The sequence below is a fragment of the Eptatretus burgeri genome, chromosome 17 (assembly GCF_056783735.1).
Source record: "Eptatretus burgeri isolate ZD-2024b chromosome 17, Ebu_testis_v1, whole genome shotgun sequence".
Classification (NCBI taxonomy): domain Eukaryota; kingdom Metazoa; phylum Chordata; class Myxini; order Myxiniformes; family Myxinidae; genus Eptatretus; species Eptatretus burgeri.
The window spans coordinates 12,720,545-12,739,997 of record NC_140977.1 but is presented as its reverse complement, the minus strand read 5'-3'; the positions used below and the strand labels follow the sequence as shown (position 1 = coordinate 12,739,997).

General features: G+C 40.7%; 1 protein-coding gene across 3 annotated transcripts in view; it reads right to left on the bottom strand.

The window, feature by feature from the left end:
* LOC147009339 (uncharacterized) overlaps positions 1–19,453 on the bottom strand; it is a 152,736-nt gene that overhangs the window by 119,491 nt on the left and 13,792 nt on the right. For 2 of the 3 annotated variants that reach the window (XM_085861695.1, XM_085861694.1), the window contains exons 3-4: positions 15,546–15,608; positions 15,299–15,439 (exon numbers count right to left, since the gene is read on the bottom strand). In XM_085861695.1, the coding sequence (XP_085717821.1) occupies positions 15,299–15,439; positions 15,546–15,608 (204 nt within the window). Of the gene's footprint in view, positions 1–15,298; positions 15,440–15,545; positions 15,611–19,453 lie in introns of those variants that run through there. The other variant, XM_085861697.1, reaches the window with a different exon arrangement.

Genomic DNA, 19,453 nt, shown 5'->3' with positions numbered 1-19,453 from the left:
GGTGTAATTCCTTACAAACACTGTATACACACCTTAAATGACGGTAAATAGACACCCGATTTTTGAAGGACAACCATTTGAAAAATAAAACCTCAATCAAAAACTGGCTCAAGTAAAATTTTCTAAATATCTCAAAGTGTTTAATTCCGGTCTCGTTTCTCTACATTCAAAACTGAAGGACAAGTATTGAAAATACTGTACGCGGTTTTTCGGCCGCTGCACAGCAACGGGTGGTTGCGCGACAACGAAATTCAAACACGCACATTCCCAGTATATATTCCACATGTTGGCAAAGTTTCATCGAAATCGGTTCGCTGGTTCGTGCTGTGGAGTCTCGCGTTGCAGACACACACACACACACACACACACACACACACACACACACACACACACACACACACACACACACACACACACACACACACACACACACACACACACACACAAACAAACACACAAACAAACAAACACACACACACAGCCAGCCGGAAAACCCGACAATAAGGGATATCTCAAATATAGCGAATCCAACATACATACATACAGATGGAAAAAGTGAAAATAAGGGTACTCCAGCAACCACACAACAAGCCGGTAGGCGACATGGGTGATCGCAACATAATTGCATACAAGTCATACAGTTTTTGACGGATCGGGCTGAAAATTTTTGACAAAGAGGTAGATTATAGTGCGCATAAAAGCAAGGAAGCCAATTTTTGATTTTCGAAAAAATTAATCTTTTATAATTTTTCAAAAATTTCAAAGTCCCGTTGCTTGGCAACGGTGGTGTCCATAGCAACGGTGTTCAAAAGCATAGAACTAGATCCTGGTATGAACGTACCTCTCAAGTTTCATTGAAATCGGTTGACTCCTCTGGCCTCCAGAGCTGTCAGGTCAGGTCAGGTCAGGTATGGGAGCATGTGCCAGAACAGTGCGTCGCTGCGTCCACTTTCCGCCGGTACTCCAGGGGCCTCCGTCTGGCCATCCCCCAGGCAGATGCCAGGCCCATCCCCATCTCCTTGAGATGATGGTCAACCTGCTGCAACCACGAGGCACGTGGTCGGCCCACTGGCCTCTTCCACTCATGAGACTCCCTCGCTGAGAGAATCTGGTGAGCAGGATCAGCGTCAGGAAAACGAGCCACATGTCCATACAGCCGCAACTGACGCTCACGGACTATGCAGGTAACAAATCTCATCCGAGTCTCTCTCAGCAACCGCTCGTTGGACACAAAATCTGACCAGCGATAGCCAAGGATTCTCCGAAGAGACCTGGTACCAAAGGAATTAAGTCTCCGTCTCAGATCCTTGGTCAGAGTCCAAGTCTCGCATCCATAGAGCAAGACTGGAAGTACCAAGGACCTGAAGACTCGGACTTTCGGCCTCCCGCACAGGTACCGGCAGCGCCACACTCCATGATCCAGTGAATCCATGACTCCCCAGGCCCGACTATTGACTATTGACTATTGACCTCTGACTATTGACTATTGTTCTTGGTAAATAATTGGTAAATAATGGGTGGTCTTGGTAAATAATGGGTGGTCGCGACATAATTGCACACTTGTCATACAGTTTTTGACAAAGAGGTTGATTATAGTGCACATAAAAACCTGGAAGCCGATTTTTGATTTTCGAAAAAAAGTAATTTTTTACGATGTTTCAAAAATTTCAAAGTCCCGTTGCGAGGCAACGGTGCTCAAAAGCAGAGAACTAGATCCTGGTATGAACCTACTTGTCAAGTTTCATCAAAATCGGTTGACTCCTCTGGCCTCCAGAGCTGTCCATTACATACAAGCATACAAATAAGCCGGGAGGCGACAAGGGTGGTTGCAACATAATTGCATACTAGTCATACAGTTTTTGACGGATCGGGCTGAAAATTTTTCACAAAGAGGTCGATTATAGTGCGCAAAAAATCCTGGAAACCGATTTATGATTTTCGAAAAAATAAATTTTTTACGATTTTTCAAAAAAATCCAAGTCCCGTTGCTCAGCAACGGTGATGTCCACAGCAACGGTGCTCAAAAGCATACAACGAGATCCTCGTATGAACCTACCTGTCAAGCTTCATCAAAATTGGTTAACTCCTCTGGCCTCCAGAGCTGTACATGACATACAAACATACATACAAGCCGGTAGGCGACATGGGTGGTCGCAACATAATTGCATACTAGTCATACAGTTTTTAACGGATCGGGCTGAAAATTTTTGACAAAGAGGTTGATTATAGTGCGCATAAAATCCAGGAGGCCAATTCTTGAAAAAATAATTTTTTTTAGGAACTATTCAAAAATTTCAAAGTCCCGTTGCTAGGCAACGGTGGCGTCCATAGCAACGGTACTCAAAAGCATAGAACTTCATCCTGGTATGAACCTTCCTGTCAAGTTTCATCAACATCAGTTGACTCCTCTGGCCTCCAGAGCTGTCCATTACATACAGACAAACAAACACACAGGCAAACGGAAAAAGTGAAAATAAGGGTACTCCAGCGACCACCCAACATCCAGACAGACGGAAAAAGTGAAAATAAGGGTACTCTCGCGACCACACAACAAGCCGGTAGGTGACATGGGTGGTCGTTACATAATTGCATACCAGTCATACAGTTTTTAACGGATCAGGCTGAAAATTTTTGACAAAGCTTGATTATAGTGCGCATAAAAGGCTGGAAGCTGATTTTTGATTTTCGAAAAAATAATTTTTTTACCATTTTTCAGAAGTTTCAAAGTCCCGTTGCTCGACAACGGTGGTGTCCATAGCAACGGTGCTCAAAAGCATAGAACAAGATCCTGGTATGAACCTACCTGTCAGGTTTCATCAAAATTGGTTGACTCCTCTGGCCTCCAGAGCTGTCCATTACATACAAACATACATGCATACAAACATACAGACACTCGGAAAAAAGTGAAAATAAGGGTACTCCAGCAACCACCCAACAAGCCGGTAGGCGACATGGGTGGTCGCTACATAATTGCATACAAGTTATACAGTTTTTGACGGATCGGGCTGAAATTATTTCACAAAGAGTTTGATTATAGTGCGCATAAAAGCCTGGAAGCAGATTTTTGATTTTCGAAAAAATTAATTTTTGAGGATTTTTCAACAATTTCAAAGTCCCGTTGCTCGGCAACGGTGGTGTCCACAGCAACGTTGCTGAAAAGCATAGAACTAGATCCTGGTATGAACATACCTGTCAAGTTTCATCAAAAGCAGGTGACTCCTCTGGTCTCCAGAGCTGTCCATTACATACAAACATACATTCAAGCCGGGAGGCGACATGGGTGGTCGAGATATAATTGCATACAAGGTCATACAGTTTTTGACGGATCGGGCTGAAATTGTTTGACAAAGGTTGATTATAATGCACATAAAAGCCTGGAAGCCGATTTTTGAAAAAATAATTTTTTGAGGATTTTTCAGAAATTTCAAAGTCCCGTTGCTCGGCAACGGTGGTGTCCATAGCAACGGTGCTCAAAAGCAGAGAACAAGATCCTGGTATGAACCTACCTGTCAAGTTTCATCACAATTGGTTGACTCCTCTGGCCTCCAGAGCTGTCCATAACATGCAAACATACATGCATACAAACATACAGACAGACGAAAAAGTGAAAATCAGGGTACTCTAGCGACCACCCAATAAGGGTACTCTAGCGACCAACCAACAAGCCGGTGGGCGACATGGGTGGTCGCTACATAATTGCATACCAGTCATACAGTTTTTGACGGATCGGGCTGAAAAATTTGACAAATCGATTGATTGTAGTGCGCATAAAAGCCTGGAAGCCGATTTTTGATTTTCGAAAAAAATTATTTTTGTAGGATTTTTCAAAAATTTCAAAGTCCAGTTGCTCGGCAACGGTGGTGTCCATAGTAACGTTGCTCAAAAGAATACAACTGTATCCTGGTATGAACGTACCTGTCAAGTTTCATCAAATCAGGTGACTCCTCTGGTCTCCAGAGCTGTCCATTACATACAAACATACATACAAGCCAGTAGGCGACATGGGTGGTCGCTACAAATTTGCATACAAGTCATACAGCTTTTGAGGTATCGGGCTGAATTTTTTTGACAAAGAGGTTTATTATAGTGCGCATAAAAGCCTGGAAGCCGATTTTTGATTTTCAAAAAAAATAATTTTTTAGGATTTTTCAAAAATTCCAAAGTCCAGTTGCTTGGCAACGGTGGTGTCCATAGCAACAGTGCTCAAAAGCGCTCAACAAGATCCGGGTATGAACCTACCTGTCAAGTTTCATCAAAATCGGTTGACTCCTCTGGCCTTCAGAGCTGTCCATTACATACAAATATACATACAAGTCGGTAGGCAACATGGGTGGTCGCGACATAATTGCATACTTGTCATACAGATTTTGACGTATCGGGCTGAAAATTTTTGACAAAGAGGTTGATTATAGTGCGCATAAAAGCCTGGAAGCCAATTTTTGATTTTCGAAAAAATAATATTTTTCGGATTTTTCAAAATTTTCAAAGTCTCGTTGCTCGGCAACGGTAGTGTCCACAGCAACGGTACTCAAAAGCATAGAACTAGATCCTGGTATGAACCTTCCTGTCAAGTTTCATCAAAATCGGTTGATTCCTCTGGCCTCCACAGCTGTCCATTACAAACAAACACGCAAACATACAAACAGACAGACGGAAAAAGTGAAAATCAGGGTACTCCAGCAACCACCCAACAAGCCGGTAGGCGACATGGGTGGTCGCTACATAATTGCATACTAGTCATACCGTTTTTGACGGATCGGGCTGAAATCTTTGAGAAAGAGGTTGACAAAAGTGCGCATAAAAGAGTGGAAGCAGATTTTTGATTTTCGAAAAATTAATTTTTGAGGATTTTTCAACAATTTCGAAGTCCCGTTGCTAGGCAACGGTAGTGTGCAGAGCAACGGAACTCAAAAGCATACAACTTGATCCTGGTGTGAACCTACCTGTCAAGTTTCATCAAAATCGGTTGATTTCTCTGGCCTTCAGAGCTGTCCATTACATACAGACATCCAAACAAACAAACAAACAAACAAACAAACAAGCCGGGAGGCGACATGGGTGGTCGCGACATAATTGCATACTAGTCATACAGTTTTTGACGGATCGGGCTGAAAATTTTTGACAAAGAGGTAGATTATAGTGTGCATAAAAGCATGGAAGCCGATTTTTGATTTTCGAAAAAATATATTTTTTTGCATTTTTCAAAAATTTCAAAGTCCCGCTGCTAGGCAACGGTGGTGTCCATAGCAACGGTGCTCAAAAGCATAGAACGAGATCATGGAATGAACGTACCTATCAAGTTTCATCGAAATCGGTTGACTTCTCTGGCCTCCAGAGCTGTCCATTACAAACAAACAAACATTCAAGCCGGTAGGCGACATGGGTGGTCGCGACATAATTGCATACTAGTCATACAGTTTTTCACGGATCGGGCTGAAAATTTTTGACAAAGAGGTTGATTATAGTGCGCATAAAAGCCTTGAAGCCGATTTTTGAAAAAAAAATTTTTTTTAGGATTTTTCAGAAATTTCCAAGTCCCATTGCAAGGCAACGGTGGTGCCCAGAGCAACGGTGCTCAAAAACATAGAACCAGATCATGGTATGAACCCACTTGTCAAGTTTCATCAAAACCGGTTGACTCCTCTGGCCTCCAGAGCTGTCCATTACATACAAACATACACACATACGGAAAAAGTGAAAATAAGGGTACTCGAGCGACCACCCAACAAGCCGGTGGGCGACATGGGTGGTCGCTACATAATTGCATACTAGTCATACAGTTTGTGACGGATCGGGCTGAAATTGTTTGACAAAAGTTGAATATAGTGCGCATAAAATCCTGGAAGCCGATTTTTGATTTTCGAAAAAATAATTTTTTGGGGATTTTTCAAACATTTCAAAGTCCTGTTGCTCGGCAACGGTGGTTTCCATAGCAACGGTGCTCAAAAGTATAGAACTAGATCCTGGTTTGAACCTGTAAAATTTCATTGAAATCGGTTGTCATCTGGCCTCCAGAGCTGTCCATTACATACAAACATACAAGCCGGCAGGCGACATGGGTGGTCGCGACATAATTGCATACCAGTCATACAGTTTTTGACGGATCGGGCTGAAAATTGTTCACAAAGAGGTTGATTATCGTGCGCATAAAAGCCTGGAAACCGATTTTTGATTTTCGAAAAAAAAATTTTTTCGGATTTTTCAAAAATTTCAAAGTCCCGTTGCTTGGCAACGGTGGTGTCCATAGCATCGGTGCTCAAAATCATAGAACCAGATCCTGGTATGAACCTACCTGTCAAGTTTCATCAAAATTGTTTGACTCCTCTGGCCTCCAGTTGTCCATTACATACAAACATACACACAGACGGAAAAAGTGAAAATAAGGGTACTCCAGCGACCACCCAACAAGCCGGTGGACGACATGGGTGGTCGCTACATAATTGCATACGAGTCATACAGTTTTTGACGGATCGGGCTGAAATTTTTTGACAAAGAGGTTGATTATAGTGCGCATAAAGTCCTGGAAGCCGATTTTTGATTTTCGAAAAAATTAATTTTTTACGATTTTTCAAAAAATTTCCAAGTCCCGTTGCTGTGCAATGGTGGTGTCCATAGCAACGGTGCTCAAAAGCATACAACGAGATCCTGGTATGAACCTACCTGTCAAGTTTCATCAAAATTGGTTGACTCCTCTGGCCTCCAGAGCTGTCCATTACAAACAATCATACAAACATACATGCATACAAACATACACACAGAGGGAAAAAGTGAAAATAAGGGTACTCTTGCGAGCACCCAACAAACCGGTAGGCGACACGGGTGGTCGCGACATAATTGCATACTTATCATACAGTTTTTGAGGGATCGGGCTGAAATCTTTTGACAAAGAGGTTGATTAGAGTGCGCATAAAAGCCTGGAAGCCGATTTTTGAAAAAATAATTTTTTTTCGGATTTTTCAAACATTTGAAATTCCCGTTGCTCGGCAACGGTGGTGTCCATAGCAATGGTGCTCAAAAGCATAGTACTGGATCCTGGTATGAACCTGTCAAGTTTCATCGAAATCGGTTGACTCTTCTGGCCTCCAGAGCTGTCCATTACATACAAACACACGGAAAAAGTGAAAATAAGGGTACTCTCGCGAGCACACAACAAACCGGTAGGCGACACGGGTGGTCGCGACATAATTGCATACTAATCATACAGTTTTTGATGGATCGGGCTGAAATTTGACAAAGAGGTTGATTAGAGGGCACATAAAATCCTGGAAGCCGATTTTTGATTTTCGAAAAAATTAATTTTTTACGATTTTCCAAAAATTTCCAAGTCCCGTTGCTGTGCAATGGTGGTGTCCATAGCAACGGTGCTCAAAAGCATGCAACTCGATCCTGGTATGAACCTACCTGTCAAGTTTCATCAAAATCAGTTGACTCCTCTGGCCTCCAGAGCTGTCCATTACATACAAACATACATACATACATACATACATAGACGGAAAAAGTGAAAATAAGGGTACTCTCGCGACCACCCAATAAGGGTACTCTTGCGACCACACAACAAGCCGGTAGGCGACAGAGGTGGTCGCTACATAATTGTATTTATTCATACAGTTTTTCATGGATCAGGCTGAAAATTTTTGACAAAGAGGTTGATTATAGTGCGCATAAAAGCCTGGAAGCCGATTTTTGATTTTCGAAAAAAAATTTGTTTTTTAGGTTTTTTCAGAAATATCAAAGTCCCGTTGCTCGGCAACGGTGGTGTCCATAGCAACGTTGCTCAAAAGCATAGAACTAGATCCTGGTATGAACCTTCCTGTCAAGTTTCATCAAAATTGGTCGATCCTCTGGCCTCCAGAGGTGTCCATTACATACAAACATACATGCATACAAACATACAGACAGACGGAAAAAGTGAAAATAAGGGTACTCTCGCAACCACCCAACAAGCCGTTCAGCGACACGGGTGGTCGCGACATAATTGCATACTCGTCATGCAGTTTTTGATGGATCGGGCTGAAATTTTTTGACAAAGGTCGATTATAGTGCGCATAAAAGCCTGGAAGCTGATTTTTGATTTTCGAAAAAATAATGTTTTGGGGATTTTTCAAAAATTTCAAAGTCCCGTTGCTCGGCAACGGTGGTGTCCATAGCAACGGTGCTCAAAAGCATAGAACTAGATCCTAGTATGAACCTACCTGTCAAGTTTCATCAAAATCGGTTGACTCCTCTGGCCTCCAGAGCTGTCCATTACATACAAACAAACATACAGACAGACAGAAAAAGTGAAAATAAGGGTACTCTAGCAACCACTCGATAGAGATAGAGATAGAGATAGAGATAGAGATAGAGATAGAGATAGAGATAGAGATAGAGATAGAGATAGAGATAGAGATAGAGATAGAGATAGAGATAGAGATAGAGATAGAGAAGAGAGAGAAACACCAACAGCAGAGCCGAAGGCCAAGACAAGGGGAGGCAGACAAACAACTGGTGTGGGGAATGGGCAGGAGAGGATGCATGGGGTGGACAAGATGGATACAGAAGGGAATTCTCTGGAGGGAAAACTGGAAATTTGGGAGGATGGACTGGGGTGAGGTGTTGGGTTGGGGGGGGGGGAGGAGGTGAGTGGGATTAGCGAGGGTAGAAAAGATCATCGTCTTGGATTGGGGATGATTTTAGAAGGTAGTGAATAGCTTTCCTGGAGACCTGGAGGGAAGAACGAGATTGGAGAGCATGTGGAAGTTGGTTTCACAGGTGGGAATAAAGAGGAATAAATGAGTGGATGTGAGCAGTGATCCTGGATAGAGGTAGCTTACCAGGAGGTTGATGATGAACCATGTCAGCCCTGCAGAAACCTGGTGGGAATAAAAGCACGGAAAGCGCAGCGGGTGCACGACCATAAAGGAGGCGATGGAAGACAGAGAGACCACCGAGCTGTCTGTGATGGTGAAGCGATAGGCCTATAGACTCAGCTTCATCGTGTGAGATTCCAATAATCTTAAAGGCCTTGGTTTCCACGGCATCAAGATGAGCAAGATGTGAGGCAGAGGAGCCAGGCCAGAGGGGAGAGCAGTACTCAATCAAGCTGTAGATAAATGCCTTGTTGGTGGATAGGAGTTCAGGTGTGCGAAGGAAGGACTTTGCACGATGGATGATGCCCAGTTTGTGGCTGGCTTTGGAGGCCAACGTTGAAATGTGGTTTACAGAACAAACATAATGGCTGACAGTGAGACCCAGGAGTTTGAATGACTGAACTTCCTCAAGAGAATTGTTAAGAAAGTGCAGAGGATGGTTTGCCAGATGGTCCTTTCAGAGAGAGATAGTGTGAGAGTGAGAGATTTGTCAGGATTGAAAGACGTATTCCAAGTGTTTGACCATCTTATGATTTTTTTCCAAGGTCTGAATGAAGAGGCTGCAGTCTGCCTGTCTGAAGGATGATGGATGTCATGGCAGAGGGTGGAATCATCAGTAAATAGATAAAGAGGATTTTCCAGAATCAGAGAGTTGAAGATCAGTCATAGGACTGAGCCAGAACACTTCCTTGGGGCACGACAGCCTTGAGAGGGAATGGAGATGAAAAGATTCCATTGAGTGTCCCACGTTGGTTACGAGAGGAGAGGAAGTCCAGAATTATAAGGGACCTCTTGGCTCTTAAACGAGCCTCAACATGTAACAATTTTTTTTTTAAAGTCAGTACGCCATGTGTGGAGTTGGTTTTAGATGCCAGAGGCAGATCATTTGGAGAGTAAAGCAGGATGGCAGACTTCCAACACCGTGGCCCTTCACACCTTTGTAATAAGTCCTGCTCATTAAGCTGCGTTGCCCGAACAGACCATCGACCCCCGCTTAACCTCGTACACCTCCCGTGCTTTCCCACCAAAACCACACATCCGGTTCACACTGTGAATGAAACACCAGAACACATGGAGAAGGCAACACATAGGCGATGGTGCGGAGGGACCCACGAGCAGAGTGTAAGGGGTCCGAACACCAGACCATCACCGGGACTGTTGGTGTGACGGTGTGATGGGGCATGGCACATGACCCCAGCTTTCTCTTTCTCTCCCACTCTCTTGACCATCTCCCTGTCTCTCTTTTCCTGGATGCATGTGGTGCCAGCTACTGTTGAGTTGCTAAGTCACTCTTAAGGTTCCTATAGACATCTCAAAAGGGCAGGTTTATCGCATCGGGGATAATCGGGACGTATATGTTCTGTACATACTTGTGAATATACCGGCAATTGTGTCTCCCATTGTAAGTACTTGCCTGATTTTTGTGCAGTAAAAGCACTCGCCTTAAGAAACTGCGTCCCAATTTATACGATCAGATCTGATTGCGGCATAGGATAACTAAGGGTTACATCTGGCTTGGGAAGTGCTAGAAGCTGTTACACAACTAGTGTTCCCACTAGGCTTACTAGTTAAGATTAGTTACATAATCATCGGTATGGTACTCACTTGTACTCGGACTTTTTAGGATGGTAACACGTCTTTGGGCAAGGGACACAGCAATGAGTTCTGGGGCGACTGGTAATCATGGTCTTTTAAAGGCATGCTGTCCTCTCGGAGTTATCTGTAGGAAACGTCCATTATCCTGGTGTCTTTTCAGGACCAGGAACCATCACAGTTTTAACAAGAAAAAGAGCAATCAGAGATTGCAGACCGTTGCCAGGACTTGTTTTGTGTGGTGTTTGTTTCGTTTTGTGTCATGTATTTTGTATGGTGTTTGTGCACTGATGTGTTATGTAATTAAAAAAATCGACAAAACAAGAATTGCCACTTTATAACTACTGGCAGTGATGGACGAGTACTAGGATGTCCCACTTTGATGCAACCCCACTTTGATCGGACACTTGACCCTGACCTACGACGTTTATTATTTTTCAATTGGATTAAAAGAAATTCCATTCATATGAAATAGGTACAGCCCTGCTTTGGAGATATCAGAAGGAACCCAAACAAGCAACAAGGACAAATGTGTCCAAGAGCCGCGTCATTCCACCAGTCAATCTCCTTGCTATGCTAGCTTCCAGGGCATCCGGTGCCTCCAGGGCATCAGGTACCTCCATGTAGCTTCCCTGCCTGCTTCACTCCATAATCTCACCCCCAGAAAGGTTTTGTCTTCAACAGAAGAAGAAGAACAAGAAGAATGAACAAGAACAAGAAGAATTAAAACTGGTAAACCAGTAATCCCAGGCTTCAAGGCGTGCCTCCATTTTAACAAATTTCAACACCATCACCCTGTCACATGATATGGGTTTTCCGAGTTAGAAAGTTAGTTCAAGTCTGCAATGTGGCCCAGCTACGGGGTCCCTCAAGTTATATCAATGAAGGATTGAAAAGCCCAGAGCAATACATGATAGAGAAAGAAACTTCACATTGGACAAATCGAGGCTGGACAAATTTTCAAGTCCCCAAAAAAGTCCAATAACTCCACATTTGCATATTAATGTAAATGGCGAACTTGTAGAACGTGAAAATATCTTCCAGAATTTGTGGTCACTTTTTGTCTACCTTCTTTGGTTTTCATTTTACGACATGTCAAAAATGGGTGATTTTAAACTTTGGGGGGCTCTGGGGCCTCACTGGGGTAAAATACAGACATAGTGTAAACATATTTGGAGTCCCCTCTTCAAGGCCTATCAGAATCTGTCATTAAATTTTTTCAACTCTCATTTGCATATTTGGCATATTTAATGAGGCGAATCGGTATCATTTTAATCATATAAATTATGTAACGATTTCGACGAAATTAACAACTTAACATTGCAATGGAACCTTGCAAATGTGTGCAAAAACTTGAGGCTGTCGTATTACCCCTTCTGGAGAAGAAGATGTTTTTAGGTTTTGGAGAAAATCCAATATGGCCGCCATACCACGTGACCTACGTCATCAAAATTTTCAAAGTATAAACTTCAGGTGGAGAGTTATTCAATAGATAAGTTTCATTGAATTTCATCCAAGCGTTGTTTTTATTTCATGACATTTCAAAAATGGGTCATTTTCAACTTTGGGGGGCGCTGGGGGCTCACTGGGGTCAAATACAGACATAGTATAAATATATTGGGAGTCCGCTGTTTATGTGCTATCTAAATCTGTCATTAAATTTTTTCAACTCTCATTTGCATATTTTGCATATTTAATGAGGCGAATCGGCATCATTTAAAATCATATAAATTAAATAACGATTTCGACCAAATTAACAAATTAACATTACCATGGAACTTAGCAAATGTGTGCAAAAGATTGAGGCTGTCAGATTATCCCTTCTGGAGAAGAAGATGTTTTTAGGTTTTGGAGAAAATCCAATATGGCCGCCATACCACGTGACCTACGTCATCAAAATTTTAAAAGTATAAACTTCAGCTGGAGAGTTATTAAATGGATTAGTTTCATTGAATTTCATCCAAACGTTGTTTTTATTTTATGACATTTCAAAAATGGGTCATTTTCAACTTTGGGGGGCGCTGGGGGCTCACTGGTGTCAAATACAGACATAGTATAAATATATTGGGAGTCCCCTGTTTATGTGCTATCTAAATTTGTCATTAAATTTTTTCAACTCTCATTTGCATATTTTGCATATTTAATGAGGCGAATCGGCATCATTTTAAATCATATTAATTATGTAACGATTTCGATGAAATTAACAAATTCACATTATCATCGAAGTTAGCAAATGTGTGCAAAAGATTGAGGCTGTCAGATTATCCCTTCTGGAGAAGAAGATGTTTTTAGGTTTTGGATAAAATCCAATATGGCCGCCAGACCACGTGACCTACGTCATCAAAATTTTTAAAGTATAAACTTCAGGTGGAGAGTTATTAAATTGATAAGTTTCATTGAATTTCATCCAAGCATTGTTTTCATTTTATGACATTTCAAAAATGGGTCATTTTCAACTTTGGGGGGCGCTGGGGGCTCACTGGGGTCAAATACAGACATCGTATAAATATATTGGGAGTCCCCTGTTTATGTGCTATCTAAATCTGTCATTAAATTTTTTCAACTCTCATTTGCATATTTTGCATATTTAATGAGGCGAATCGGCATCATTTAAAATCATATAAATTAAATAACGATTTCAACCAAATTAACAACTTTACATTCCCAAGTTACTTAGCAAATGTGTGCAAAAGATTGAGGCTGTCTGATTATCCCTTCTGGAGAAGAAGATGTTTTTAGGTTTTGGATAAAATCCAATATGGCCGCCATACCACGTGACCTACGTCATCAAATGTTTCATAGTATAAACTTCAGGTGGTGAGTAATAATCCTGTTAAGTTTCGTTGAATTTCATCCGACAGTTTTCCCTCCAGATCCGCCACAAAATCGGTCAGTAGAACATAAAAACCCGTTATAATAATAATAATAATAATACTAACGAATTCAATAGGGCTTCAGCACTTGCTTGAAGCCCTAATAAGAAGAACGCGGAGCTCTCTTAGAGCCAGCGTTCGCTACGCAACGCGGCTAAAAAGCAAAGATGAAGTCATCAGGGGGAACCTGGATAGGATTCACATTTCAGCTCAAACTTCTCTACCCTCAAACCCATCCAGGCACAGCCAAATGAGCCTCATTCAGAAAAAAAAAAAAAAATCAAAAACAACCCAGATTAAAAACATTAAATAATTCTGGCTGCCAGACCATGTACCCTCTCAGGCTGAAATTTAAAACATATTTTCAACCATAACTAGTAGATCATAATTGTGAAGTCTCACATCGATTGATGAAGCGGTTCAAGAGAAATAATTATTTTAAAAGATTTTCACTAAATTCAATATGGCTGCAAAACCATATGACATATGACATCATAGGTGTGAATGTTTTGTTCCTCATGGATAGGCGGTCATAGCTGTAAAGTTTCATCTCGATCTATTTAGCAGTTTCAGAGAAAATTTTTGAAGGTGTTTTTTTCAAAAACAATGTGGCTGCTAAACCACATGACCGAAGACATCATCAAGTTTTTTTTCTGTGGACCAATTTATCCCTATATGACCCTCAAAAACTTTCACACTGATCGGATATAGTGTTCTATGTATGCAATTATGACATAACGAAGGCACCTATGACATCAAAAAATAATCTTATTCGCCATGAGTACTTTCCATGTGTCAAATTTCAACTTTTTCCTTGGTGCAGTTTGGAGATACAGAGGTCCAAAGTTTTTCATTTTTCCAACGTGGCTGCCACACAACGTGACCTACGACGTCATAATTATCATTAAAACATTCTACTTGCATAGTCACTCCTATGGTGCAAATTACATCTCAATCCGACAAGCAGTTGTAGAGAAAAAACACTCATGTTCTGTGCAGGCAAACAAACACAAACAAATGAAAAATTACTCATAGGAATGACACTTGGTAAAAGGGAATAGCACTCGGTAAAGCGTATACCTCCGCCAGGCTGAACAGTTTAAATTTTGTATCCAATTGATAGGTCGGATCTGAATCTCGACCTTAACCAAAATCGAAATGACTTGTTCTTGTCACCTAACCAACCCATCCACCTAGTTTTGTTTTAACTCGTCCACAACTTTTTGAGATATCATGCTATACATAGTTTTTGGGCCTCACTTAAAAAAAAATTCTTGTATAAAGATCCAGATTCGAATCTTCACCGAAATAAAATCAATTTGTCCTTGTCACACACCCAACCTGTCCACAGAGTTTCATCCAAATCCATTCATAACCTTTTGAGATATTGTGCTATATACAGTTTTTAGGCCAATTTCTCAATGGTGAAGAACTTGACTTGAAATCATGAAGGAAAAAATAAAAAAATAAAAATAAAAAAACGTATTTCATCCGAGAACTTGAAAATTCTCGGATCCGGATCTTCAGCAAAATCGAATCAATTAGTCTTTGTCACACACCCAACATGTCCACCAAGTTTCATCCTCATCAGTCCACAGCTTTGATCACTTAAAATCACTTTAAAAAATTCTCAGATCTCGATCCGGATACGGATCTTCACCAAAGTTAAGTGTTGCTGTCCTTGGCCAGTCACCTACATACAGAAAAAAAAATTCAGAACGATTGCTTGAAAACTGTAGCCAAAAATAGTGTGACAAACAGACCAATATACTTGGTGAAAATTCTTTTTTGCCAAGTAACAAACAAACCGATCCAAATGCAATACTCTCTCCTCTGGTGAGGGTAACAAGCCCACTTGGTTGACCACAATTTAATGAACCTCTTATTCCACAGTTTGGCACAAAATCATTTCATCATTAAAAAAAAAGAACAAACAAAAGAAGTAAAAATAGTGTGATGTGTTCTCTATGAAGCTCGGCTTACCGTCGAATAGCGGAGCAGCTTTGCTGTACTCCTTGGGAGGAGAACCACGTGGTTCCTCCTTTACATGATTATTGCTCAAAGCATCTTGGGAAGTCTGAAAATTACTTTGTAAAGTTTCCATCATCCCTGGATGAGCTTCACCTGCAAACCATTTGACAATTTGTTGTTTACTCGGGAAGGCGTTTGTGTGATTTGAACTGTCACTGGAAGATTTTTTTATTATTATTATTATTGGTGTTCTTCATACCTTTGACAAGTGAGGAGGAATCATCAATGAACTCGGACTCGATCTTTACTTCCACAATAAAATCTGAAAAAAAAAACATCCCATTCAAACTCAAATGAATAATACATCGAAATAAACTCAAAACACACCGATGTCCGAATTTTTTCTGATGTCCAAAAAAATTGGCATTTTTAATATGAAATAGGCAAAGCCGAGAAATGAACGAAACCCACTGGAATTACCCTTGAGAACCCCTCAGAATTACCCTTTGGAATCACCCTTTAGAATTACCCTTTGGAATTACACTGTCGAATTACCCTTTAGAATCACCCTTAAAATTACACTTTCGAATTACCCTTTAGAACTCCTCAAAATTACCCTTTAGAACTCATAAGAATTACCTTTTAAAGGTCCCATGACACCCAAAAGTACTGAAATTTCATATATATATATATATATATATATATATATATATATATATATATATATATATATATATATATATATATATGTGTCCTATAGGAGTTTTTCATCGTGATTTCAGATTCAGATTTTTTCACAATACTCATTCTGTAAAATGTAAAATTTAAAAAACAAACCTCTTCTGGAACACCCCTAAAAATTCTTCTGAAAGGGGCGTAACCCACATGATGTCAAGTGCAGTTTGACAAAGGCTGCACGTAAATTACTCGGGTTGGTGGTCTACGTGATTCTATTGGCTTTCAGTGCGTTTCCACATTCGATTGGTCGACTCAATCACTTGGTTCATTTCTGCTTTAAAAAAAAAATCGAACATTTGGTTTGGTAGCGACAGTGAGTGTGAGAGAAATGAAGGATTTTGGTCTGAATCACATGGAGAATTGTCGGATAACATAGTCGCGGGAGGTGAAGTTCAGGCAGCTGGAAATGAAATACGGCCTTAGCAGTTCGAGCCCGAAGCAGGACAAGCAGAGGAAACTGGCGATGAAATTCCCGGAGTTCATGATGACCGGGAGGACATCAAAGGAAGACTTGGCAATAACAACTGGTTAGACTAAATCCTATTCGTAATTCAATAATGTAAATTCGACTTGCATACTGCTCGATATCAGAAATATTTTAGTGAGGTGACGTGACCAGCGCAGTGCAGCGGACATGTTGCACCGCGGCGAATGAATCACAAACAAGGCCGGCCCATGTCATCGGCCGTATCTCTCCGCGCATAAAACGAAGCAATCTCGCTGTCCGGATACGATGAAAACTTGTGTGCAGAACACACCTTGCGACACAATTGTCGAGAGTAGTCCGATAAATCTGACGTTATGTTGCATTTTTATTTATTTTATTCCTACTGTCGTCATGTAGCACCAGTAGAAAACAATGAAGAAAGGAGAATAATAAAAGAAAGCTACAGCACGTCAGATTTATCGGCCTAGTCGGACGGACGACGGATTTATTCGACTAGTCGGACGGACGACGGATTTATCGGACGGACGACAGATTTATCGGACTAGTCTAGACTCTAGAGATCTCGAGTCAATCCACTCTGTGTGAGTTTCTGCATGTGACGTCAACGCTGCGGTTCGCTGAAGTCAACTTTTTTGAGGGGCGGGGCATAGCAAGTTGTGAAAAGCACCAGAAATGATCGAAATATTGGTCTAATTATCCCATTTTTGATTAAAAAAAAAACATGGGTGATTTCTTCACAAGGAAGGTCAAGTTGATATATAAATAACCAGAAAGTTTTGGGTGTCATGGGACCTTTAAGCCTGGTGTTGGCTTAGTGGTTACATTGGTGGGCTTGTGATCTCAGGTTCCTGAGTTTGAGCCCCTGTGGTCCACTGAATTAACACCATGGGGGGTTGACTCAGCCCATCATCCTTCCAAGGCCAGCGAAATGAGTACCAGTAAACTGGTAATAGGGGCATTGTTATTCTGTCTCTCCGTTTTGTTATTCTGTCTGTTTGTCTGTCAATTGCCTACAGGTCACAATTTAAAACCGATCTTCACGAAACTTCACCAAGCTGAAGAGGTAGTCTCAACTGAGAAGCTTATTGATTTTGAGGTCAAAGGTCACATTTCTAAAATCGTCAATTTTCATCTGATTGACTTGAACTATGCAAACGCTATTCAACTTTCATCTCTGAATTTGGAAACCAACTATTTTTGAGGTCAAAAGGTCAAAGGTCAAACTTCTAAAATCAGCAAATTTCATCTGAAAAATTGTAAATTTTCATCCGATTAACCTGGGAGTTAAGCAGCAATTGCAGAGTGTATCACTGAATTTGGAAACCAACTATTTTTAAGGTTGAAAGGTCAAAGGTCAAACTTCTAAAATCATCAATTTCAATCTAAAAAAAATATTCAATTGACCTGAGCATTGATTAAGATTGTGAAATTTAATCTTAATGAAATGAACAATGTGATGTATCCATGGCAACCTTTGGAGAGGGAAGCGATTTTGCAAGTATCGTGCTCTGCTCGACATCTTTTTCTTGTTTGTTTGTTTGTCCGTTAAGAACTTTAGTGTTTTTCTCTGCAACCGTTTGTCGGATTGAGGTGAAATTTTCACCATAGGAGTGACTACTCATGTAGAATGTTTTATTGATAATTATAGAATCATCAGTCACGTGGTGTGGCAGCCACGTTTGAAAAATGGAAAAGCTTTGGACCTCAGTATCTCTGAAACCACACCAAGGAAAAAATTGAAACTTGGCACATGGCATGTACTCCCCCCTGGGAATAAGTGTGATAGTTTTATGATGTCATATGTGCCTTCATTATGACATCATAATTGCATATGTAAAACGCTACATCTGATCAGTATGAAAATTTTTGAGGGTCATCTCAGGATAAAATGGTCCACAGAAAAACTTTTGATGATGTCACTGGTCACGTGATTCAGCAGCCATATTGGTTGTTTTTTTTTAATCCTTCAAAAATCTTCTTCTCTGAAGTGGCTGGACAGATCGAGGTGAAACTTTACACGCATCACTGCTTATCCATGAGAAATAAAAGGTTTACACATGTGAGGTCATAGGTCACATGGTTTGGCAGCCATATTGGATTGAAGACAAATATTAAATAATGTTAATCAATCGACAAGAAACTCAACAATTATAATCCAGTCAAATTAGTATCTTCACCCACCACTAATTGCAAAATAATCATTTCCACTGCAGTGCATTTCAGTAAGACCCCCTAATCACCATACTAAAAGTCCTAAAAAAAATCCTTGCATGGGAAAGTAGTGTAATTTGCATAATATGAAAATTAGCTTCCGCCATAAGAGAAAATTCATATTTTCGCTATAACTTTGCATCTAAGTACCCAATTGGAGCAAATCAAGTGTCCAAACCCATGTTTTCAAGGTCAATGAACATGATAAGCACATTTGCAAATTGATATTTTGAATATAATTTGCATATCATGCAAATTATGAATATAACTTGCATAAAATATGCATATTAGCTTTTAGCAATAAGAGAAAATCAAAAATGTCAGATAACTTGAGATTTGAAAGTTTTGATGTTGATCCTTTCCACTTTTATGATGTCATCTGTTGTCACTGATACTCTTGGTACAGGTTTACTAAGCAGTTTTCCTGGTGTGAAAGTGGAAATAATCCCCATTCCATGGAATGTTCCAAAGCCATCAAGAGTTCTTATATTGTGATCAACATTGTCACCAACATGCTGAATGAACTCTCCAGATCCAGGCTCAGGCAACTCTGCCCCTTGTGTAAGAGCGGCACTTTTCTCGAACTTCCGCACTTCAGAATAGAAACAAATGAAGCCGTCTTTATGAAGAGTATCTACGATGAACCGTGATGGAAACTGATGATGCATTTCAGTTGCAAGTCCAAATTGCAATGGGACTGGAATGACTCTTGGCCTTGTTGCTTTCATTATAGCTTGTCCAATTGATGCTACCTTCAGATCAGTGTTTTT